The sequence below is a fragment of the Sciurus vulgaris genome (assembly GCF_902686455.1).
Source record: "Sciurus vulgaris genome assembly, chromosome: 6".
Lineage (NCBI taxonomy): Eukaryota > Metazoa > Chordata > Mammalia > Rodentia > Sciuridae > Sciurus > Sciurus vulgaris.
The window spans coordinates 118,482,412-118,508,498 of NC_136466.1; the positions used below are offsets into that span (position 1 = coordinate 118,482,412).

The 26,087-nt window shown below is 33.6% G+C and overlaps 1 protein-coding gene across 5 annotated transcripts in view; it reads left to right on the forward strand.

Moving 5' to 3' along the window:
• Positions 1 to 26,087, forward strand: part of ADAMTS6 (ADAM metallopeptidase with thrombospondin type 1 motif 6) — a 318,093-nt gene that overhangs the window by 272,611 nt on the left and 19,395 nt on the right. For all 5 annotated transcript variants that reach the window (XM_079144861.1, XM_079144865.1, XM_079144864.1 and 2 more), the window contains 2 exons: positions 12,443 to 12,572; positions 20,225 to 20,429. In XM_079144861.1, coding sequence (XP_079000987.1) covers positions 12,443 to 12,572; positions 20,225 to 20,429 — 335 coding nt within the window. The remainder of the gene's footprint in view (positions 1 to 12,442; positions 12,573 to 20,224; positions 20,430 to 26,087) is intronic.

The following is a 26,087-nucleotide window of genomic DNA, read 5'->3' on the forward strand; positions in this document are numbered from 1 at the left end:
CATGTACAACCAGAGAAATGGAAAGTTGTACCCCATTTGTATACAATGAAAAATAAATAAATTTTAAAAAAAGAGAGAAAGCAAGAAATGCCAAAGAACTTTCAACTGTATCCTCACAAGAGTCTTCGGTGTACTTATCTCTTTTTGTCCTGCATATGTTTTACTAATATCAAGAACTTTGAACTTTGATTGTATTTGATAAATAATGATAGTATTCCCTTAAGAGATCTTTTAAGATAAGTTTCAAGACTATTTTTCTGTTGCTTAGCAGATCTAATGACAAATCTAACATGCAGGAAACATTGGTAGTGATTCAGCCCAAGTAATGGTCTTTTCTCTGAGTCATTGATGAAACACTTCCTTAGCCTGATTGGGAACATTGAGATAACTTGGGGTGTGTTGTCTTCAGGATAAATGTGATTTTTAAGATACAGCTGTGACTCTTCCTTTGCAAGCAAGTCTAAGCCCAGTGAGTTAACACCTGACCATTTTCAGAACCCTTGTTATTTCTACTAGAGTTTGTTTCTTTATTCCTTACTCAAATTGTTTTGTAATTTACCTAACTCCAAAGTTTATGTACTGCCATTAGATTATTTTCCGTAATAATGTGTTAATTGATAAGGCTTGGCTCAGTAATGAAAGTTGTTTGTTTTAAAGTACAGAACTTTAGGTTGCTGGGTTTTTGTTTTTGTTTTTTTGAGTAGTAATTTACGTCAGTGTTCCTTTGCACTGTGACTTTTAAAGATTGAAATAACAAATACATATGCATTCTTTGATTTTAGTCATACATTCTGTCTTTTCACTGGTGTTTGGCTAGATGTGTGATTCTCAAATTTTAGTATGCTTTAGAATCACCTAGGGGGCTTAAGGATTTGTAGGTCCTCTCTCTAGTTTCTGACTCAGCACGTCTGGTGTAGGCTCTGGGAAGTTCTAAAGTAAACGCCTCATAAATCAAAGTGACTAGTCTTTTAGGTAATGACCTGTATCACAGTTGTAGTCCACATTGCCACAAGTCTTTTTAATTACAGGTGGTTCTCCTCTCAACTATGTAATAATAAATAAAAATGTTTATAGTTTGTAAAAATTTTCTGCTGCACTGATTCATTTGATCATCCTCAATAGCCACATAAAATAGACATTGCTACTATTACTCCTATTTTATAGGTAGAATTCAAGTGAAGAAACTTGCTAGAATCAAGACCTAACAATTGAGTCTCTAGTGATATTTTTAATGTAGCATTTATCTAATTATAAAAATGGTCTTTTAATTTGAATAGAACTTTTTTTTTCCAGGTAGCAATCTCTATAGAGAAGCATACTATATACCTACTCCAAATACCTTCTTCACTATCTTGAAAGTTTGTTTTTTCAAATACTTACCCTAGAGCAATGGTTTTAAAACTTTGGTGCACATGGGAAACACCATGAGAACCTTAAATTTTTTAAAAAAATGATTCTGATACTTGGGCTCTGCCTCCCCAAACTTTATTTAATTGGTTAGGAGCATGGTCTGGACCTCAGATTTGAAAAATATCTCTTGGTAATTCTAAGGTGCAACTAAGGTTGAAAAGTATTGCCTTTGAGATGAATTGAAAGTTTTGTCTTCAAATAATTAACATTCAGATGCAAATATCTCTCATAGCATTACTAACACCCATCTCTTATTAATTGGCTATTAGTTGAATGTATAGGTTAATGAGATTTAGTAATGAATATCTGGGGTAGGAAAATAGAGATTGGCATAGAGAAGAGAATGAACGTGGTAGAATGCCAATTAACTTCATGGTTTTATTTAGTATGTCCACTGGCCTTGGACATGCCTACAGAAAGTATTTTTGTAGTTCAGTTTATGTGCATTCTTTCTTCTTTATCTGATGGATCATTTGTATGCATCTAATTAATGCTTTTTTTAAAACTGAAATTGTGCTAAACAATTTTTTTCAAAGATCTCCATTCCAATTCCAAGTTTCTGTGGTAAATGGTTATAGGTTTAACATCCCTAATCTGAAAATCCAAGGATGTACAAAAAGTTTTAGATTTTGGAGCATTTTGGATTTTTGGATTAGAAATGGTTGACTGGTCAAGTCTATACAAATACTCTAAACTCTGAAACACCTCTGCTCCCAAGCATTTTAGATAAGTAATACTTAACCTGTAAATGGCTATATACTCAGCCAATTTGATTTAGACTCACAAGTCAGAATATAAGAGGCATATGGTCCTTGTTTTAAGACGTTATTTGTGAAAACTGATGAACACTTTTTCTGTCTTTGTGTCTTATAGTTCTAAACAGAGAAGGCCTTCTATTTTAGGAAATTGCTGCTTCTTTAGGGAATCAACCTTGCAGAATGCAGCAATATTCATAATAATTTTATCCTATCTTTCTGAATATGTTCTAATTTCCCACTGTTTAAACCATGCCCTTTCCACCTCCACAAACTCCCCAGGCTGTTAGCTGATTTCACATAACCCTTTGGTTTTAAAGTCAGTTACTAAGAATTGAGACTGTAGCATTGTATTTAACTTTGCATCTGTTCTATAGCAAAAGAAACGACAATAATACTTCATTTGTAGTGAAAAGAACAGTCATGAATACACATGATATTTTATATTTATTACAGTTTTGAATTTATACTCTTAAGTATAGAGTCTTTGTCCTTTCCTTGGCCCTACTGACAAGCCTGTTGCTTTGTCCAAGTTGTTTGTTTAGGATTTCCTTTCTTTCTCTTTATGTAGGAGTAAAAAAGAATATATGCCAAAGAACTCAATTTGGTTAGGTTTATGATTAAATTAAGGTATTTCTCTGCTAAACATTGTTTTGCAGCATAGAGAGGAAGAAAAGATAAGTTAAAGCTATGCTTAGATTGAGAAGGAGGGAAGGGAGACAGGTTTATTATTAGAACAATTTTCAATTTTACATATACAATTTGGTTATTGAGGGGTTTCTGATCAGTTGTCATTGACTATTGTAAATGCTATCATTACTTTTTCTTTTCTGCTTATGTAGTTTATTTAATTTTTCTTATATGTTCAATGCTTCTTTTTTAATTATTATTTTTCCCCTGGATGTCATGTCATTTTAAGCCTGATCTGTGTGTGTGTGTGTGTGTGTGTGTGTGTGTGTGTCTGTAAGAAAGAGAAAATAAATAGCATATAAGCATAGAAATCATTCCATATATTTCTTCTTTCTAGGTAAGACAAATTCTTTTTATTTTACTTTATGCATCTTTACCTGATTCATCTGGATTTTTCCACATGTTGGAGGTGCTTTCTACTATTTGGGATTTTTAAGATGCCTCTTAAGTCATTTCCAACTAGCATCCTGGATTTTTCTGATGTAGGACCATGTTTTTCTAAAGGCACCAAGGTGCCCAAGGGCAGTGCTACAAATGCACAGAGTATACAGAATATTGTCTGTTTTCAAGGGAAACACAGTGACACTGGTGATATGCTACACAAATTATTATAACAAGTCATTTGGACCTAACTATTTAATAATAAAAACTCTGTAGAAAAGCCAGGTGTGGTTGCACACACATGTAATCCCAGCACTTGGGAGGTTAAAGAAGGAAGATCACAAGTTCAAAGTCTGTCTCAGCAACTTAGCAAGACCCTCAGTGAGACCCTGTCTCCATGTAAAAAAGTAATATAAAAAGGGCTGTGGATATGGCTCAGTGGTTAAGTGCCCCTGGTTTCAATTCCTGGTACAAAAACAAAACAAAACAAACCTATTTAGACAATTTTTTCTATCTAGGAGAACCCCTGATTTAGTGAAAAATGAGTGTCATTAAAATTGCAAAAAAAAAAAAAACCAAAAAACCTCATTTCTTTTCAGTAGATACTGAATTTTATTTTGTAAATGGAAAAATACTGGATATAAGCTCACTATTAAAGGGCCCTAGTGATATTCATAATTTAAAAATGGAGACTCTTGCATGTTCAGATAAGGAACTAGAGTCTCAAGTAATATAAGCTTAATGTGCACTTAAAAATATAGTAAGTGTATTTTAAAATAATAATTTTTAAGTTGTTTTAAGTTTATTAGTAAATATAACAAAAAACCTAATTATTAAACAAAATATAATGTGATCTTTAAGCTAGTACTAATACCTATCAAAAGGAAACAGCTCTCAACATGCCAGATAAGACAGAGGCAAATGCTTTATGTTTTCACAAATGTTCTTTTAATTTATATTTTAATTCTAAGATGTCCTAACATTTAAAATCACTAAAAAGTCAATTCTTGTTATTGGTGAATAACAGAATGTGCTTCAAACAAGTAAGTGTTTTGAGACTTGATTTTTATAGACACAACAACAAAAATAATGACTAACACTTGTATGGCAGCTTGGACACTTAGGCTGTAACTTTCACAGAAAGTCAAAGCAAAGGAGCCCCAGACTAGAGCAGACAGAGGAAAAAAATCCAACTTTATTTTTTCAAGATTCAAAATAGTCTTAATTAAAATTAAGTGTGAAAGACATAAAAAGACTAAATCTTATAACTGAATCTGCTTGTCTTTGTGTAGACATTATCTGAAAATTTCTTTCAGAGTTAAATAAAAGATTACAGATGGAAACTTTAAATAGTTAAAAAAATTTTACTCATTGCCATTTATTTTTCTTTGAAGAAACAAAACTAGCATAATTAGTTCTTAAGAAATATTCCCTATGAAAAGTATTTTGGGTACGAGGTTGCACAATGTACTATTGTTTGGAAACGATAGAGGTTCTTTAACTTTTACTCCTGCATAAACCAGACATGAAACAGATCACAGTGATATTTTTAGTAATACAGACTCCCTGAAAAAAGTGTCTTGGGTTTAGAAAGAATAAAGGTTTGCATTCGACTTTGTTTGTTAGTCCCTAATTTTCTTCTTGCTCTTTGAAAAATAAGATACTTAGAAGATAAGATGGTGTCTGTCACTGCACTGACCATGGCATTCCCCTATTCACTCTCTCCCACCATCCTCTTCTTTTAGGTCATTTTCAATGATAATAAGAAGTGTCCTTTAACATACAAGTTCAGTTGTATCAGACCTTCTGGTAGGCACGAATGTACATCATAGCTCTTGAAATCCTTGGGTTGGTAGCCACCAACTTCACCTGGCTTCTACAAAGGCTTGTTTAACATGATCCTTGAAAGAGAAGAGCAACTCCTTTATGCAAACTTATGCTTGTGACTGGTTCATATTTCTGGAAGCTAATGTATTTGTTCATTCATTTGTCCATAATGATTATTTGTATTCATCTTTTTCCTTAAGCATATGGCTTCTCCTATATATCCTACTTAAAAAAAATTCTTTTGAGTTTTCCTGTGTGGTTTCAGTACAATTTAAGCTTTCTAACCTCTTGTAAAAAGTCTTACATATAAAGTTTAGTTTGATGATCTTGACACTTACGGTTTAAGTCTGCATATTATGGCTTGTATTTTCTCTAACTTTAAGATCTATAGCTGAAGGCAAGAAATCTCTGTTAACCCAAAACATTTTCCCTAATGCTGATTTTTTCCCTCTTTCATCATTTCTATTGCTTTAGGGATTATGTTCTTTCATAACATGAGCAGCAGAGTTTGGATATTCACTCACTGAAAAACTTGGGTAATGCCAAAACCATAGTCTGAGTACATTTCTATTGTCTTAATGATCAGTGCGACACAGGTCATGTTTCACTTCACAAAAATTCTGTCCAAAATAGCATTTTTTAAACTCTCATAACATTATCCATCCTTACAAGGTAGAATATATAAAATACTTTTGAAAAAAATAAGGTCTTCCATAATGGTAAGTATTATCATCCCAATTTTTAGGGAACCTTATAATATTACTATACTCATTTTTTCACTTAAAAAATGAATATTTTAGTTTAAAATCTATTTGGTGACAAATACATCTTGGTATATGAAAGGAATTCAGGACTGGTATTCTCAACATTATTCCTCCAAAATTTTAAATAAATACCAGGAAAAATGAAGTCCTTCTAAAGATCATGAAGATTACTTTTTAGTACTATGGATAAATATATTAGGAAAAGTGCCTTTGAAAATTTCATATTTCTAGTTAGTATTCTGCCTCTTGAGGTGTCAAAAGAACTGATATCAATTAAGGCTCTGAAATAAGTCTATAAAACCAAATGGAAAATAAAAAATACCTGTTTTCTAAATTTATTGTTCTATAGAGTATAGAGGAAAAAAAGACATAGAAGGGGAAAAGAGGTGGAGAAAACAATGGTGAACTATTGAAATGTGGAGGAAAACGAGAAACAACCTTTATGGAATTTTGTCTTTGAAAGAAACATTAGAAATCATCTGATTTGATTGTCTCATTTTACAAAGGGCATGAAAATTTGCCTTAGGTCATTTATGTAAATTGCTTAGAACTCATAAAGAAGTAACTAAACATGGCAGAAGTTGGGATGAAGAAAAACACAAAATAAGAAAAAGTGAAAGGGAATGGCATCATAGTCATTTGGCTATGAAAAGAGTTCTTAAAACCAACAAGGACCAGGTAAAAAGAAATGAGACAATTTAACAAAATTGGAGGGCTGTAAAATTAAAAATATCAGACCTGAAATAGTTTATTGGATATCATTTAATGTCATTATAATGGTTCTTGCCTTATCCCACTCCTATTTTAGTGTAATCTCATTGAGATCAAAATTGTCTTACTCTTTTTCCACCTTTATGGTAATGAAAGTCATGCCTTAGAAATAGTAGGAACTCTAATAGATTTAGACACTTTCCATGAAATTGATTACTGTTAATGAGTAGTAGGAATCCCTATCTTACCATCACTAAATGCAATTCCTCTAGAAAAATACAGTATTTTTAGAGCTGCAGTTTCCTTTTGATCACCCTGTGTTTCCTCAGGACATCTACTTTTGCTTAGGACAGAAGGGAAGACACTGAAAGGCAGAGAAGGGAAGCCTTTGAAAGATAAAAACTAGCAAGAGGCTCTTCAAAAGAAGGAAGCCATATGGGTAGAGTTGATTGGTACCCTGGGCGCCAGCTGTTAGATCCAAGGCAGATGGGCTTTGCTCTGCCCTGCAAAAGCTGAGTCTGGCCAATAATCACACGGCACAACAGCCAGATTCCAACAGCGAAAGCAGAGCAGAGACATTTTTTTTTCCTGGCACTTGTCATTCTTTGGATGCTATCTGCACTGAAGATTTAGATTAAAGTGATATTGCTGGCCATATGCTCTGTATACTGTGGTTTATGATGTTGTCTTTGTTGCTAGCTACTTTGGATGCTGTGGTTAAGCAAATTATTGCCTTAACCACCAGTCACATTTTCAGTATGAGCTCTTTCTTTTTAACTTTTTTCTCCCTCTTCATCCTCAAAAAACTATTTCTTGGGTAGATGTAATGTCCTATGGTACTAGGTTCAATGATCTAGAGGTTGGTTAGCCCATCAGTCCCAAGGATACATTAATCCTCTCTTTCTTTTCCTTATTGACTCACTCATATGTGGTTATAGACTACCCATTCATCAAACATATGGTCTAATCTGGTGTTGGGTCTCATAAGTAGCTCTGAAAAGACCTAGAAGGTCTTTCTCCTGCCCTTAACCATTTCAACCCCCATCCTTCTTGGGTTAACATATATCACCCTTTAAAGTTAAATTTTCAAGTGCTAATTTCTCTGCATTTAGTTCCATTTTTCTACTTTTAAAATGACGAGCTAGGGCTGGGGATATAGCTCAGTTGGTAGAATGCTTGCCTTGCAAGCATAAGGCCCTGGGTTCAATCCCCAGCACCGCAAAAAAAAAAAATAAATAAAAATAAATAAATAAATAAATAAATAAATAAAATAAAATAAAATGACGAGCTACCCTGAAAAAAGCAGTATATTGCTAAATGTTGTGTGACAAATGAGCCTATAAAATTATTTAATTCTCTGAAAAAAGAGGGTGGGAGCACATGAGAACCTTGAATAGTTTATAAGAGGAGTGAAGAAGGAACTGGGAAGAAGGCAAGAAGTGAAGAGGAGCCATGTTCTCTGTGTCTTCATTTAGGATCAGCTCTGAGACTATGAAGTTCTCTCACCTAAACCACTCTTCACCATTCCCTAGAGTAAGAGCATTAAATGAATGATGCCATCCAGGGCTCAGTTATTATTTGGTGGGCTTCTTACTCTTTTTCCTGTGTTATATGCTCCTTCAAAATGCCATTAAAAGCCATTTCTTGATGTGTAGCTTGAGCAGTGAGTTAAGGTGGGTCCTCCCATTGTACAAGAGAACCGTTGGTGGGCAAATAGATCTTAACTTTTAATAGATTGAAAAATTAAATATTGTGTCTAACAAGTTTAAACTTACATACAAAAAGTGACAGTTACATTTCTTTTCTTTTTTTCAGTGGTGGGTATCGAATCCAGTGTTTTGCACAGCTAGGCAAGCACTCTGCCACTGAGCTACATCCCTGGCCCTAGAGTTGTATTTCTCTCTTAAGAATCACCATACCCTCATATTTGGCTCTTTAAATCAAAAATTCAAAAGATAAACAGACTAAAAGACTTTTAGAGTATTTAAAATAAATATGAATTGCAAAAGAAGTTAAATTTGTACTTAACTTTTATAATATGAAATCATTAATTTTTGAGCATTGAAGAAGGATTGCATTTATAAAAAAGAGGGCAGTTTGCATGCCAGTAACATTAGGTGTTTAAAAATATAATTAGTGCAGTTTTAAATCTGACCAATTAAATTCTGTAGGGGACAGGCACTTGAATTGTTTTGATTAGATGTACATGAACTGGTTATGTGGCTATTTTATATACACACACACACACACACACACACACACACACACCTTTTTTTTGGTTATAAGCTATAAGTCTTTAGATTTGAAAGCAGAGTGGTTTTGTGTAACTGGATGTAATTATTCCCAACAGGGTTTAAAATCAACTTAGCAATGTTTTATAGACTACTTTAAAGGAAACTATATTCAAGAGGTTTAATCATATAAAAAAGATTCTAAACTGCGTTTCTCTTGCTGACTTAGATTATTTCCAGTTGATCTTTATTTTCTACTTTTTGGAGTTAAAACTTGCCTTTACTTTAGTTTGAAAGTATGTGTTTTAAAAATCCATCCTGTTAGGTGTTATGGTTTATGGTGTTATCTTGTTGCTACTGACTTAGAATCAAAGCAGAAAAAAAAAAAAAAAAAGTCTGTAAACCTGCTGAGTGCAGGGGTAAAAGTTGGAAGATTTGTATTCTGTTAGAGGAAACTAGTATAGTGTCATAGGAAGGTTTGGAATAGGCTACTGGAATAAGCAGTTCTTGAGTGTGAAATACCACACTGCCTAATATAACATTTTAGAAGAAAATTAATAAAAGATAAATGCAAGAAAAAATGCATCCTCATAAAATAGCAACTTCAGTTGTCTCATCAAGGACTTTAATGTTTATTTCATAAAAAAATAGCAATCTGAAATTATGAAGCTGAAATGAACCCAGAAATACCTGTAATTCCTAGTTTTTAAGAAGTCTGGAAGGACTGGTCAAAATTAAGTCAATTTGTATTTCCAAGTTCAATAACTCACAAGAAGCAGACTCCCTTATATTTAATAAACTATAACCTACTGAATGAATGAATGAATGGGTGAGTGAATGAGTGAAGGAATTGCCAACCACATTTAGCTGGCAGTTTTAGTTCCAGTAAATATGTAATTTTTAAACTAATCATTGGGTCTCACCAAATAGCAAAATAACCCAAAAGGATAAAGTTCTAGAATAAAGATATGGGACTATAGGTACTTTTTATTTTGTTTCTTATACTTTCGTGTATTTTCCAATTTCCTTTCCTTTCCTTCCTTTCCCTTTCCCTTTCCCTTTCCTTTCCTTTCCTTTCCACTGGGGATTGAACTTGGGGTACTTAACCACTGAACCCCATCCCCTGCCCTTTTTTGTATTTTATTTAAAGACAGTCTCACTGAGTTGCTTAGGGCCTCCCTAAGTTGCTGAGGCTGGCCTTGAACTTGTGATTCTCCTGTCAGCCTCCCAAGCTGCTGGATTATAGGCATGCATCACCACACCCGGCTACTTTACAAATTTTTAACAATTAATGTTATGCAGGAAAATTTCTTAAAGATACATAAGTGCCTAGAATTTACCTTAAAATGAAATCTTAATCTTAATATAAATCTAACATAAATCTCTGCTAATTATCTCTGCTAACATTTCATCTGTGATTCAAATTGAAGCAGCACTACTTTCACATCAAAAGCTACTTGTGAACAAATGTTATTGTAGAAAAAACATTTCTAGGGTTATTTTTTTAAAAAGTAAAATTTTAACCTGTAGAAACTGACATAACATTTCTACCATGGAAACAAAGCAATATCAGTTCCATTTTGTATAGTTGAAAGTGTTTATCTTTTTCTGAGTAAAAACCAGGAAGCTGTACTGGTGCCAATATTCTTATTTCAAGTATAGTCACATTTGAATGAAAAATAAATAAATAACCATGCTAACCTATAAAAGCAGTGCTCTGCTGTTCCTGATAGAAGGAAAACATTGAACCAGAATGGATGGATAATCAGCCATTGCTGCAGTTGGTAGCTGAATCCTATGACTCATAGCAGAGATATCTGTTTAGGTGGACCACTTGGTCTTAGTTATCTGCCCACTGTAATGACACAATGGGGAGGTAATCTGATGAATATCATGGAACATCTGTGAATAGATCACAACTATGTATAATGTGAATCATTCTTCCCTCAAAAATCTAAAGTTTAATAGTTAAAAATTCCGAACTCTTGTTATTGCATAAACAGAGTCATTTGGCCTATTCTTGGGGTTAGGAGGGAATGCATACAATACATACTTTTAGATACTTTGCCAGTAAATTGTTTGACTAATTGTTAGATCTCTAAATCTAAGAAAACCTAAAAACTTGTTGTATAAGGTGACACTGCAAGCAATAAAAAGATACCTTCTTTGACTACTCACCAATGTCATGGAGGGCACAGGATCTAGATCCTATGAGCTTGGGAAACTTAATAGTTTCCTGTGTCAATCTTTAAATCCAAAGGACTGAGTTAAAGATGTGCATATGTGACAACTGAAGTACTCTGGTCCACAGGACTGTCATGACTCTTAAGAGGGATCTTGGGGAAAGCATTTGATGCCCAGCTTTTTAGGTCAAACTTTCCTTCACTGAATGACCCTATTTCACATGAATTTCCCTAATTTGTGATCATACCCTTTTTTTTTTTTTTTTTTTTTGAGGCACTATTATTTTAAAACAACTGAAAACAAAAAGAAAAAACAAATGAAGTATGGGTAAGGTGTGAAGCTGTGGAATGATAGTTACTATTCAAGCTGCTCTTAGATACTTTCTGAGTACTTTAGCTTACTTGTTTGGAAGGAGGGGTTTGGTGATTGGAAGGACAGCTTAGCTTGTGTTTTCATTTCCACTTGTGGGAGTAACCTGTTGCCTCTCTATCATCAGCAACATGAAGCATGGCCTTCTAGTTTAACTTGTTTCTCTTTGATACCTTGACATAACTATCTTGGCTTCTTTTGATTGCTTGACACTAAAGAAAGTATACCTAAAACTTATTCGCCTGGGGTGTTTACAAATAAGATTATGTATTGTGTGTGTCTTTGTATTTTGAGAAATGTGAGCAAGTTGTGGTGAATATCTTTGCCAATAAATAATAAACATATATTTAGAATTTTACAAACTTATCATGAGGATATTATTTTTAGTTGTGGTAAATAGATCACACAGACTAATTTTTTTATGAATAAGTATTTTGAAAATTAATATTTGAATGAATGATGTATATATTTCTTTGACAATGGTATAATCAACAGGTATCCAACTCTGTTAGAGCAAACAGAGTAGTTGGTTATAGTTCAAAAGAAGTCCACTGCAATCTTTGAATTCTAAACTTCCTGGGGTTTTAGAGTGATACATATGTAAATGGAAAAAAATGAAATGTGTGGATGTGATGTGTGCCTAACAAAGACTAAACTGGTGGGATTTGTCCTACAAAATATCAAAGAGTAAATTGATCCCTACCGTTTATTTTTAAATAAATATACAGCTATTGATTTGCATTGAAATATATGTTAATACATTTTATCTGATGGTAATTTGGGAAATTTAAGGGTTTTGTTTGTTTGTTTGTTTGTTTTTTTAAGGAAAGCACGAAGAAGAATATACAGATGGAAATACTAATTGTTTATAAAGTTACCAATAGTTTCTTTTCTGGATTTGAAAACAGTTGTTTCTAAATATGAGAACAATGATTTTGCCTAAAATTTCAGTATAATGACCAAGACTTCTCTCCTTTTTAGAGAAGCAGTCAAGTGTTTCTGGAACAGATAAGACAGCAGCGATCCAGTGAGGTTGATCCCCAACAGAGGAAAGCTATACATATCCACCTTTTTGGAAGGTGAACTGCTCTTCAATTAATGATGTCCTCCTTTCCTCAAGGTGTCCAAAGACAGGAGGTGGTCTGTAAAAGGTTGGATGACAACTCCATTGTCCAGAACAATTACTGTGACCCTGACAGTAAGCCACCTGAAAATCAAAGAGCCTGCAACTCTGAGCCCTGCCCACCTGAGTAAGTAAGAGAAAGAAGCAAGAACTAGTCCTCTAGGTACAGAGAGGAAAACATCATGTATTCATATTTGGAAATATACTCATATAATACAAATAAATGAGGCTGAGTAAAAGGGAGGAAACAACATAGATGGTGAAATTTTGATGTCCTTTTCCCTGAGTAAGGATTCCTATTTATTCATATACTTTGATTACTAATTCCTTAAAAGCAGAAACTTCAGTGAATTGGATCCTGACACAGTGCTGGAACTGGTCATATTTTATCAATTCTAAGGTACATCTTTTCACATTTTAAAACCATGAAATCAGGATTCATTTTGCAACTGATGGGTCTTACAGCAGTAATTGGCATTTCCCCCCACACACCTTTTTTTGTTTTTTGTATTTTTTGGTACTGGGAATTGAACTCAGGGGCACTCAACTACTGAGCCACATCCCCAACCCAATTTTGTATTTTATTTAGAGACGGTCTCACTGAGTTGCTTAGTGCCTAGCAGTTGCTGAGGCTGGCTTTGAACTCGAGATATTCCTGCTTCAGCCTCCTGAGCCGCCGCTGAGATTGCAGGTGTGTGCCACTGTGTCTGGCTCTCCCTTTTGTAAAGATACGTGAAATATTGGCGTCTTATATTTAACAACAGTAACAACAACAACAAATTGATTTGTTTGCACTCCTCTTTTCTAGATATTTATCCTAGGTCCTTAAGACTTTTTAAATGGCTTAGAAATACTTTGGAATGGAACATTAGTTCTTTAACTTATTGACCCAGTTTTAAGTTCTAAGCTATCCTGTCTTCTGAGTGCTAGATCCAGGCACAAAGTTTTCCTTCAGTTTCTTTTTGTTCATCAATGTAGCCGTTGCAGTTCACTGTAAAGAGAAGCACAAGGAGAGAGCCATTCGTTTTAACAATGGCTCTAAAATAAGATTTGCTGTCAGCGAGCCATACTTTATAATCTGTAAAAACAGAAAGGTTTCTTGATTAAGCAAAAGGCAATAATTATGTGGGAAAAGACCAGGATGCTGATTTGATCATGACAATACTGATTTTTTAGGGATTTTGCCAGACTGCCAACTGTAAGAAAAAATACATGAATGACATGAATGGCATTTCACTCTTGTTTGAGGAATCAGACTAACCATTAACCCTTTGGTCAGCTAAGTATCCTAAAAAGAAATTGATAAGGAAAAAAAGTAAGCAAATTAATGTATATGTCCCAAACTCTACAACTGTAGAGGAAAGCTTCATAACGAAATAATCTCCTTTTCTCAAAATGATCACAGTGGAGTGACAAAAACCTAGGGCTTACAATGGATAAAAATCCAGGTTCCTAAAATGATTAAAGAAAGGCCCATTTCTTCCTATTTATTCCAAAACAGTTATGCCTATGAATTTACTTTATCCAAAGCTAGTTTCTGTCTGAATATTTGAATCTTGAGGGGAGATTTTTCACTTCTAGTCTTTTGAAAAGTTTTAGGGTAATAACTACCAAGTAAATAGCACCAAGTATCTAGAATGATAGAAATTTTTATTCTAAGATTTTATACTTTTGTGTCTATTCTTTTTAAAAAGTGATTGCCATATAACTAATTCCTTAAAACTAAGACATGGAAAAATATGGAAATGTGACCTATTATGTATTATGAAGACAAGTTATTTATTTTTAAAATTTTTTCTCTTTTTTGCCAATTTTTTATAAATTTATCTCAAGATAAATAGAAAAAATTATATACAACAAAGTGATGTTCAAAATCCATGGAATAATTTTGTCTCTTTCCATGATTCCAATAACTTCAGCATGTTTTCAGGTAATTGTGAGTCTCAATCCAAGTTAATTCCCTGACCCTCAGGATTTTAAGTATCATGTTTGAAATTTAATCAGTCATTTAAAGCATTTGGATGTTACTGGTTACACCTGCTTTATCTTGGCAAAGACTTTTATTTGTTTAAACTTACATGCTTAAATGTTCACTGTCCTTAGAGAGTTCAATTAGTGGTCATTCCATCTCACATATTATGGGTTTGAATATTACACTTGAGGATTTTATGTAATGGTTTAAGGATAACTGACATAGTAACATGTGATTACAATTTATTTCCTATCTTCTTTCCTTTTGTAGTTCTGAAATGAAGTTTGAAAGTTGGGGAATGGAATTCAAAAGAGAAAGATAAAAGGAATATGCAAAAAGAAAATTTTAGTTTCAGAGTTTTCTTTTTTTGGAAAGGCCTCAAGGAACTTATTTTAAATATAGTTTACTATTAGTCCATTTTTTTCTTAGTTTCTTTTAAATTTTTTCTTTATTTTTTTGAATTTGGATTATGAAAGAGGAAATCTTAGTTTTTCAGGATTATTGTCATATACAATAAGATTCCCAGTAGATGATGATATTTATAGGGATAAAAATCATAGAAAGACTACTATGATTCAATAAGATTTTTAATTAGTGTGAAGAAAGGAGATAGGCTTTTTTTTCCCCAGATGATTGATAGGCAGATAAGCAAAAAGAAGAAAATAAAAACACCTATAATAGCACTGTTAATAATTTGATGTATTTCCAATATATTATATATACATATTATAAAATGCATAATATATATGCTTTGTAGTCAATTCTCTACATATTTTGAAAATTAAATATCTTTGACAGCATGTAGTAGATACATCATGACTATCTTCTAGCTTTTGATCTCCTGTGATATCACAGCACTAATCATTTTTGCCACTACTTTCCTTAATTATGCCCTTATGCTAAATAAGCAGGAATAAAATTTCTGAATCAAAAGGAAGCAAATTTTAGTCTTTGAAGCATATTCTTAAATTGCTCTCCAGAAAATTGTATGAACATATACTCCCACTAGCAGGACGTAAGAATGCCATTTCCCTGTACTGAAAACACCTGAGTATTATAATTTATAAACAGTTTGAGTTACTTTATGGGGTGAAAAATGTTGATATCTAATTGATATTTTATATTAAATTTCTTGGATTGCTGATGAGGCCAAATGTTTTTAAATAATAGTGGCCATTTGTACAACTTCTCTTTTACTTTTACTTTTCATGTCCAATTTTTCTGTGGAAGTATTTATCATTTTGTTATTTATTTGTATGAACTCTTGATCTAATAAGAATATTAACTCCTTTATTTGTGTACCAAGTGCTTTTTCCTAGGTTTTTATTATAACTTTCATATTCTTTATGATGTTCTGATTTATGCTTTACTTATAAAATTCAAAATATGATTTAGAAAAATTGAAATTTTTGTTTCTTTCATAATGTTTAGTAATGTCTTATTCATTCTAAAATCATATTTTCAAAATTTCTTTTCTTATTTTAATGTAAAGCATAATCTACCTGATGTCTGTTTGCCTGATTCAAGGAAAGAATCTGTATTTTCAAATATTATTTCTTCTCATACCATTAATTTAAAACCCCCATGTAGTATTTTTTTCTTAGAAAGTATCTTTTCAAATAATAAAATATTTGAAAATGTCTTACAAATTTCTTTATTTACTGTACTTACAAATATCTTTATATTGAAACCATTTGTAAGTTCAGTATAGAAAAATAGAGGACTGTAAGATTTGTCATTGCATTGTACAAGGAAAAATGATAGGAAACGTGGAAGAACAGACAAAAAAAGGCATTGGTGGGGAAACAGTAATAGTGCTTATTTGGAAATCTTTGAAAGGACAGCAGAGACCTTTCTGGGAAAACAGAATATTCATGGCAACAACTTTTTTTATGAGAAAAAGTATAGTAGTCGAGGTGACGAATTGACTATGAGTAAAAATAGTGGAATTCTTGACGTAGGCTTAAATAATTGGAAAAAAGGAAAGGGAGGAGTTGATGTTAAAGGATATGACTGATAGGAAACTAGTGTCTCTCCATAAGAAAAGGAAGCAATGCCAAGTTGGAATCCAAAGAGAAAGGTCAAGTTCAGTTTTTTTTGCCATGTTTGTGTTTTAATAGCAAGAATATTTGACATATGACCTCATATGAAGAATCCTTGAGTACTAATATTACATTTTGTTCCTCTGTGATACTGAGTTTTTTCTATTTGTGAAAAACAGATATAAAAATAAGAAACCATACATTATATTAATACTGTGACCAAGAGTTAAAAAAATTGATTAATCAACTGGAATGTGGAATACACTACACTTTACATTCATAAGGACCAACTAACTGGGCAAAAAACCTATAAAAATAGTGTAAGATAAAATATTATAAGTACAGTAACAGAATTGTAAGCAAAAGTGCTAAAGGAAGCCTGGAGTGGTAAGAATTAATTTTTATCCAGAGGCTAGGTTTTATTTAATGGTATTTTTATGGTATAATACTTAATAATTATTGAGTCATTGAACCTCACCCATGGACAAGTATAATTTGTTATTTTAAGTTTAGAAAAAGATTCATCTGAGTCCACTATAAAACTCCAAAGTTAAAACCTGGGGAGAATCACAGAAGTTATTTCAGCCAACTCCCATCATTTTATAGATGAGGATATTCTAATCTCTGGTGATGTTTTTCCCATTACACCAGACCTCACTAACATTGTAAGTTACAAAGCAACTGTCTGATAGCCTTTTAATACATCTAATTTTGCTCACTTCATTGACATATTCTCAATTGCCATAACTTCGGAGATGTTTATTATTAAATTGATTTTCTTTTTTAATTTAGGGAAACCTCAACCATAGAATGTTTAGGGCATAGAGAGTTCTGCTTAACATTAGTTTTACTTTCCAATTAACTGAGAAACGATTTCTTTTCTTTTTTTTTTTTTTTTAACAACTTTTTGTTTTGAAAATCTTTCTGAAATTTTATTAGGTTTATTTCTTAGGTTTATCTTTAAACCTAAGAAATTTTTTTGGTATCTTGGTAAGTAGACAACAGGTTATATAATTGAATATCTTGCCAATTGAAGATGTTATTGCCAAATTCTGAAAAAAATTTTAAAATTTTGCTATATCATGTTGATGGAAAGGGTTGATAATATAGCCCTTGACTCTGGGACAAAATCTGGGAAATCTCTTTCTTTCTCAGTGTCTTATTATTTTGGTTTTTGTTTGTTTGTTTTCTTTTCTTTTGCAGTGCTGGGGATCAAACCCTGGGCTTTGCTCATGCTAATCACTGAGCTCCAATTCTAGCATGCATTCACCCTCTCTTTCTCTCTCAATCCAGATATTTAATAGCAGTTTATTTTCATGTTTTCTGCCATCTTCCTTTGAATTACAAAGCAAAAATATTATTCTGGTTTTAAGGTGGGTCTTTCTTTAAAAGTATTCTGCTTAATCAAAGTTGGGACAAAATTTGGTATAGTGTCTCCCTTATTTGTTCCTCCAAATAATATTATTGTTAATAATAAGAGACTAAGGTGCACATCATATTACACAGGCTACAACAAACCACTCTGATTTCAGACTCTCAAATGTGAATCCCTCTGATTATTAGCCTCTAATGGATATGAGGGCATTATGAGGATGAACACAATTTGATCACTGGGCATTGGAAAGAGGGCAGAAAGAACCAACCCTGGGAGTGTTCTGGCTGTGACAGAATTTCTATGTTCATGCTTTTACCACCAAATCTAAAGAAAGGGAAGGAAAATGACAGAAAACTAGGAAGAATGTCAGCAGAGGGTTAAATATGCAGAGAAAGGAGATGAAGGAAGCTGTACATCTTAAACTATACAGGATAATAGAGACAAGCAGATACTGTGGTATAATTGCAAGACTATTTAAATAACTAGGGTGTGATTTAATCCTTCGGAGAAAAACATGGAAGGGATAATATGATAAGCAGTAAAGATGCAACAGGGACTGAATGGTGATGCCTGAAATTAAAGTCAGAGAGGAAATTGTGAGGGTGATTAATACTTTCACTTTCATATATTCCAAGTTGAAGGGTAGAATGATATATCTAGGCTAAGTTTCTGAGAAAAGATGATTGGCAATAAAAGAAGGGACAAAGAGCAAAAAGGCAGAGGTGGGCCTGACCCTCTGCTCCAAAGAACACTAACACCTCCTGAATCACTGCTGTTACTCCAGGCACCTGTGTTTAATTTGAAGGTCTCCATCCCTTTTGCATTATGAGACCTAATGAGATCATGACTGGAGGTAGTATGAGTGAACTTTTTGTGACTGAGTTATACACATTTCTGTTTTATCCCCTAACCTTGGTGATGAAATCACTGTTGCAAATTGAATCATAGTTTCACTATGACTGGCATGCAAGTTATTATTCTCCATACACATTTTCCTCCTTAACCAAAAATGGTACTAAGAACTTGGGATCATGTTCATCTGTGGAAAACATACAGGAAAGAATATAACAATCACTTTAAATCTCCCTTGGACAATGACTTAACAAACAACAATAAAAAAGTTAATTTCAGATTTTTAAAGTTCAGGATTATCATTTTTAGATGAATTTTAGATTGCGAATTTTTAGATTTTGGAAGCTTTTTTTAATTGAAAAACTGGTTAACTGTGGTATTTCTGAATACTGATTTTCCTCTATAAATAATAATCCAAATAATATTAAACAAATACCATTGTGATTTTGTTGGCTAAACACAGGTTCAAATATAGGATACAAGTATTCTGACTTCACTGAAATGTACCTTCCATATATGAAATTGACATAATGGAATGGTACTTAGGGAAATAATAAGGAATTTTTTCTTAAGCTTTATATGTTCTATCTGGGTAGTCTCCCACTCAAGAGCATTAGCATGTCAATTGATGATAGGTGCATGACTTAAATAATCATATATTGAAGAAAACATCTTTTTATTTACATTCTATATTCAACAATGTTAAAATAAAATTCAGTTGAAAGGCAGGATGGGGGATCCTTGTTCCATCATTGCTCTTAAATTATATATATATATAATTATAATATATAATATATTATATATACATATATATATATGAAAGTTCATTTTTGACTAAGGAAAAGGAATGAATATACCTACAAATGTGAGATGTGTTCATTTAAGACATTTGAATTTCTTCCCACATTAGCCACATAGAAGCTGATTTTAGGAGTAAAGGAGTTAGAACAAGGAATCTCTATGTTTTCATAGAGCTGACTTAAGGCTTTACCTTTGCCAAAGGTGTTTTAAGGGTATAAATATATAGATACCTGGGCCTCTCTGTCCCAATAAGTACTGTAAAGACCTACTGTCTTCCAGCCTCAATATAATGCTATTAAAATTAGTCACTGTTTCTGTTGGTTATATGCCAGACATATAAGCTGGCTAGTACTCATTCTTGAGACACTCGTATTAGCTGATCTCCTCCTGTTCATATTCAGTGTTTCAAACAGGAATCTTGAAATCAGCCATAGTAAGATATTACACCCCAAAAATTGGCAGATGCCCCAATTCAGAACTTACTTCCCCCATGGAAAAACCAGTTGTCAAACATTTACCAGCACGGCACTGGAAACTTTAAATACTTATTTCTAACTGACACTGAATGGTCTTCCTTAGTGACTCTTCATTTGCCGCTTGTTATGTTAACCAACACGGACTGTAAGCTTTTCTAGAACAAGGATATAGTCCATTCATGAAAGTGCCTTCACTGGGCTGGAAATGTCTGGATGCACTGAGGAAATGCTTTTCTGTGTTTCTTCCACTTATTGCTGCAGGTGGTTCATTGGGGATTGGTTGGAGTGCAGCAAGACTTGTGATGGTGGGATGCGCACAAGGGCGGTGCTCTGCATCAGGAAGATCGGACCTTCTGAGGAGGAGACACTGGACTATAGTGGTTGTTTAACACACCGGCCTGTCGAAAAAGAGCCCTGCAACAACCAGTCATGTCCACCTCAGTGGGTGGCTTTGGACTGGTCTGAAGTAAGGAAATCTGAGGCTGTATGTTTTCAGATGTCTTAACTATGAATACCAAAGCATTTAATATTAAGGACACCTGAGCATGTGAGCATCTTAGAACTTAACAAGTAAGAACTGCATGACAGTGAATTCGGCCATGTTTTATTTTATTGCTGCTTATCAGGAAGTAAGGGGTTTTTGAGTCAAGGAAGTCAATAAGAAACTATGCATCAATTTGATTAAAAAGAAGTCTACAGTGAATCTGAAATAATATTGTAGTGGGTACTCATATGAGTTTTGTTTTTTTTTTTTTCCTTCTTACTATACAAATAGCATCACAAACTCAGAATTAGGGATATGTGATTAAAAACTGAAGTTCAAAAGGACAGTCAAGAGCTTTTCTTAGTCCAGTCAGGCCTAGTGGCACATGCCTATAATCCCAGTTGCTCTGGATGCTGCAGCAGAAGGATCACAAGTTCAAGGCCAGCCTGGGCAACTTGGTGAGACCCTGTCTCAAAGTAAGAAATGAAAAGGGCTTGGGATAGAGTTTAGTGGTAGGATACCCCTGGGTTAAGTGCGCAGTACCAAAATAAAATAAAATAAACAAGACTTTCCTTGTCCCAAATTATTGAAGACCTAGAGTGACCTTTTCTAGGATTTCAGTTGGAAGGAATACATTTTTAAAAATCTGTTTTTCAAGTTATGTAACAACCTAATCATATACTTTTTAGATATGAATCTTTATTGACTTACTATAATTTGTGATATATCTATATGTTTTAATTGCCTCTATTTGCATGTGAGGAAGAGACCTGGAGCTGAGGGATATACCAAAAAAGTCAAGTTCAGAATTAACCATTATCTTCACTTACATGATTAGTATGTGAGATGGGACTAAGATGTTCTGGGGGACATGGATATATACAAAATAATATAAACCAGAGGACCTTAGAAAAGTGATATTGTGGAAAATGAGAGAAGAGGTAGTTAATTTTTGACCCCTCAGTATGCATAAGACATGTACATACACATACTATAGCACTTTCCACATTTCACAAAGAAAAACTGGTTAGTGTTAAAAAGAATAAATAACTGGCTAGAGATAATTCTTTCATGTTAGCAAAACAGGATGTATTACAGACTCTATTCTAATATATCCTGCTGGAAACACTGTGGTACTTACTTTGGGTATTTCCTGTAGACCTCATGAGTTTGTCAAAAACAAGTGAAAAAATTAAACATTGTTCTTTAGGAACCTCTGGATGTAACTATTCCCCCTGTAACCTTACTGGTTGGGTGACCTTATTTTACTGAAGGAACAGGCTAGAAGAACTGTGTTTAAGATGGTACATGGAAGCAATGATTCTGACTCATGATTATCCATGGACTCTGGCAGGAATTGGGAGTGTTCTCCTAAGTTTCCTGGCCATATTCCAGCTTTAATAATTACATTCTACCTACTTCTTATTTGTAGTTTCAATGAAATATACAATCATTGGTATTATCCAGTCCATGGTGACAGAAAATGTACAGACTTCTTTTCCCTACTAGTCAGTGCATTAACTTCTAAATTCATTTGAAAGGTGAAATTCAATATTTAAAAAATAGACATTTTGCAGGATCAAATATTTATTAGTACCCAGGATCCTTATATAAATCCATAAATATTAATTAATGATGACAGTTTATTATGGGAAAATCAAAATGAGAGACTTTATGTTACAATTTGCTGCAAGAGTCAGAATTTCAGGTCAAGTCGGTAAGTATAATTGTGTTTACTGGGATAGGCACCATGGAAAGTGTGAAAGAATCTTGTTAAAATGGAAAATGTTCATGAAACAATTAGACATTAATATGGCAGTGGTTAATTAACAGTGGATTGTGATATATAAATGTATAACTCATATAGAAATTCAGGGCTAAGCAGATAAGAGTAGCTTGGACCATAGTGTTTTCAGTTGCTGGGAGTTGAACTGAATGTTGAGAGGCAATAGAATCTGAAGAGAATAGGGAAACTAGAGAAGGTATTCCTGATTAGAGAATCAACTGAACAAAAACAAAACAATTGTAAGATGAAAGCAGGGTGTGAAAAAAGTTTGTTTTCAAGATTAAGTAGAAGATGAGATGAAATAAAGTAGTAATAGGTAATAGGCTTGAAAGCTAAACTATGTAAAATCATCCTTCATAAGCGGAAACTAGAAGAAAGTTTTGCCAACCACTAAAATACCAAAACTTCCTTATATACAGACATTGCCCATTGTCTCCTGACCTATCATTGTATTTTTGTTTTAAAATAAAACCACCAAAATATAATCACCTTAAGAAGTAGCTTATATATATTTACCAATATGCTTCCATTCCAAATACCATTTTAAGGTTTTCATCTGAATTCAAGTTCACATAGACTGTGTTTACCGCACTTTTAAAATTCTTTATTCTTTTCTACCCAGTGTTTACAGTGACTTTCTCAAATGGTTCTTAGAGGCTTATAGGTATTCCTGGGAGTTGTTGAAGAAATACATATAAGCAGAGGGTATTTTCAATCATATTTCTGCTATTTTCAAGATAGCCGAGTCAAACACTTAAGCAAAAGAAGATGGGCAGGGGAGGTGGAGTTCACATGTTGGGACCACTATCTCAGATAAATTACTACTAGTTGCTATTGTTTCTCTACAGATGACCCAGAAAACTATTGTGGGGTAAGCATAGCTCAAGAAATGCTGCCAGTACTGTCTACTTGAACATCATCTTTACCTCCTTCATCATCCTTTGTTCAGTAGGAAAGATGATTTTTGCCCCATGGTATCTCTCCTGTTTATTTTGCAAAGGGTGGGTTTCACTCTTGGGCTTCCACTTCCTTACTTTACCAGGAAGCCCATCTCTTCCCTAGATGGGTTATAAATAAATTAGAATGAAGTTCAGAAAGTGAAATAAATATCTGAGTAACTGTGGAGAACAAAGTGAGAACAGGAGCCTGTTGTTCCCAGAGAAGTGGAACAGCTTCCACTAATGACAGCAGGAGTTCTGGGCAGAAGAGCAGGCAACATTCAATCTTTCACTTAACATTTTACAAATATTTTACACAATTTCTTTTGACACACCCATGAAAACTTCCCTCTTCTTTCTGCTCTCTCCTCATTTTCAACTCTCAGCCTTTGAGCTCTGTTAATCACAAGGGTGAGGTTCACTTGGTGAAAATATGTTGTAGTAAGAGGAATTTACCTTTTGACCCTTTACTTTTCTTTGCTGGCTACTCTAATACAGTATAAAATTTCCATTGTTGTAAAGCCAGCAACCATTTTCCCCTTTGGTTAAGCCCACCCAGTGCTTATGGCAACAGAGAGAGAGGGAAAAAAAAAAGGCCACATTTGGGTGCAGGAAGATGGCTTATCAACCAGCCTTTTGTGAAAATAATGAAGCCACAGCTTTCCCATTTTCTACAATATGTCCTCAATCTTGGGATCAGCCTTGCTACGTTGGACTTTTAAATGGTTTTCTTCTTTATCATCACTTGACAAGTAGCTCTTAAGCATTGCTGCTACTGTGGATGGGCTCCAGCAGTCCTAATCCATTCTTCTGATGTGTCATGTGTCAGTGGTTTCTTTGACTACTGAAGAGTACCTGTTGGAAAGGGTCTGTTGTACTTCTTTTGGACAAGTGGATAACTGACATCATATTTAACTGACTTTGTAGGACTTACATTGAGGTAGTATTATTTAAGGACAGGGCTAGTGGTGGGTCTACCTACAACCTACCTACACAGGACGTGTTTGAGAAGACAGTTGTGACATCACCATGCCTACTCTTATGTTCTCTTCTGGTCCTGTATTTAAGTAAATTAAACCTCTCCTGCAAGAACTCAGTCTAAGCCTGAAATGTTCATTCTTCTCTTTATTACACATAAGGACTAAATTGTTTTCGTTGTTGTGGTTTCAAGTACATGTTTTCTGCAAAATATGTTCTTGCATCTTCTTAATCAAAGAACATTAAGCAAAAGCATGAATGTGTCTCATAAGAACCACCTTCTATATCCTGCTGCAATGAAAGATAAAACAGATGATCTGGTCAGGCTTAAATTAATTGTGAGATTCTAATTTGTGATTAAAAGAAGAAAGAATAGGTATTTACCTACAATAAAGAGAAACAAATACTTTTATTAAAGAATGAATTGTCCACTAAAATAATATCTTCTCCACTAAATGGTTTATTAAGAGAGATTTCTATAACTATTCTTTAACTTAAAATGAATTTTTATTACTGAACTACATATTTAAATTTTAATGATTACTAATGGACTTATTGTGTACTCAAAAGAATATGCAAAAACATGCCTCTTGCATGGGTACAAACTGGTGGTTACTTCTGTAGAATGCTCTGAAGCATTCACACTTAGGCAAATGCCTGTTAATCATATACATAGCTATGACTACATCTTGCTTTTCTAGAATTTCTTAAATTTTTAGGTGACTAAATAAAACTTAGATTGTCAGATGGAAACCACATTTCTTTGTCAGCAAGCTAAAGAGAGTCAATAGTGATATTGAAGCTTAAAAAAGCAGAGGGTAGAAGTAAAAATAAAAACAAACTAAGGATGTTTCCTCTTGACCATCTCTTGCATTAGGTCACAGGATCTACTGGATCAAGTTCTACTGAGAATGAACCTGTTCTAAGTAACATTCCTGTACTTTACTGTGTTTTCGAAACATTTGTTAAACATTTAGTTTATAATGACCCTTAAGAAGTGCAATATTTGCAGAGACCAGAGTTGAGAGTCTGACTGTAGACATGTAATATTTGTGACTAGATCAACAACTTCTTCACTGGTAGTTGTAACCTCTCCAGTAATTTTTGTATTTTTCAGTCCAAACTTTAAAGTCTTGAATTTGTAACCATCCCTTAATTGTCACTCATTTCAGAGGATCTCTTGCTAAAATCCTCATATAGCCGACTGCTTTTGAAACACATTTTATGTTCATGTTTTCCATCTTCAAATATAATGCCTTTTCCATTTCAACTAAGGATTTATCACACAATGTAACCATACGTTTGTCATTTGAGCTGCAACAGCAAAACTTGCACAAATTTCTTTTTCTTTCGTCACAGTTTCACAGATTCTGAACAGAAAATGCATTCAGAAGATTCATTCTTACTGTAAATTGTAGCAACCTCAGTATATGATATTTTTTTTCTTTCCTTATGTTTAAAGTATTCATCTCTTCAATTAAAGGAAACACTTTACTGTTTCTCTTTGGCATATTCAAATTGCCTGTATCACTACTCTTGCACTTTGGAACCATTCAGTAAAATAAGTTACTTGAACAGAAGCACTGTATTAATAGTTAAAATCTACATGATAACCAAGGTGGCTACTAAGTGGGGATGGAGTGTAGCATATACAGTGTGGATATGCTGAACAAATGGATAATTCATGTTCCCAGCAGGACTGCACAAATTTCCCATTTAATATTTTCACACCATGAAACCACAGAAAACAAAACTGCATATAAGGGGAAATTACTGCAGTTTTCAGCCATTCACTACTTTGAGAATGCAGTTGATTATTTCTCAACCTCAGTTGCTGTCAGATTGAATAGCCTTGGCTTACTTAGTCAAGTTTTGAATACAATTTTGTATTCTTGGATATAATGACTTCCAAGTCTTTATATCATTAGCCTTGCACAT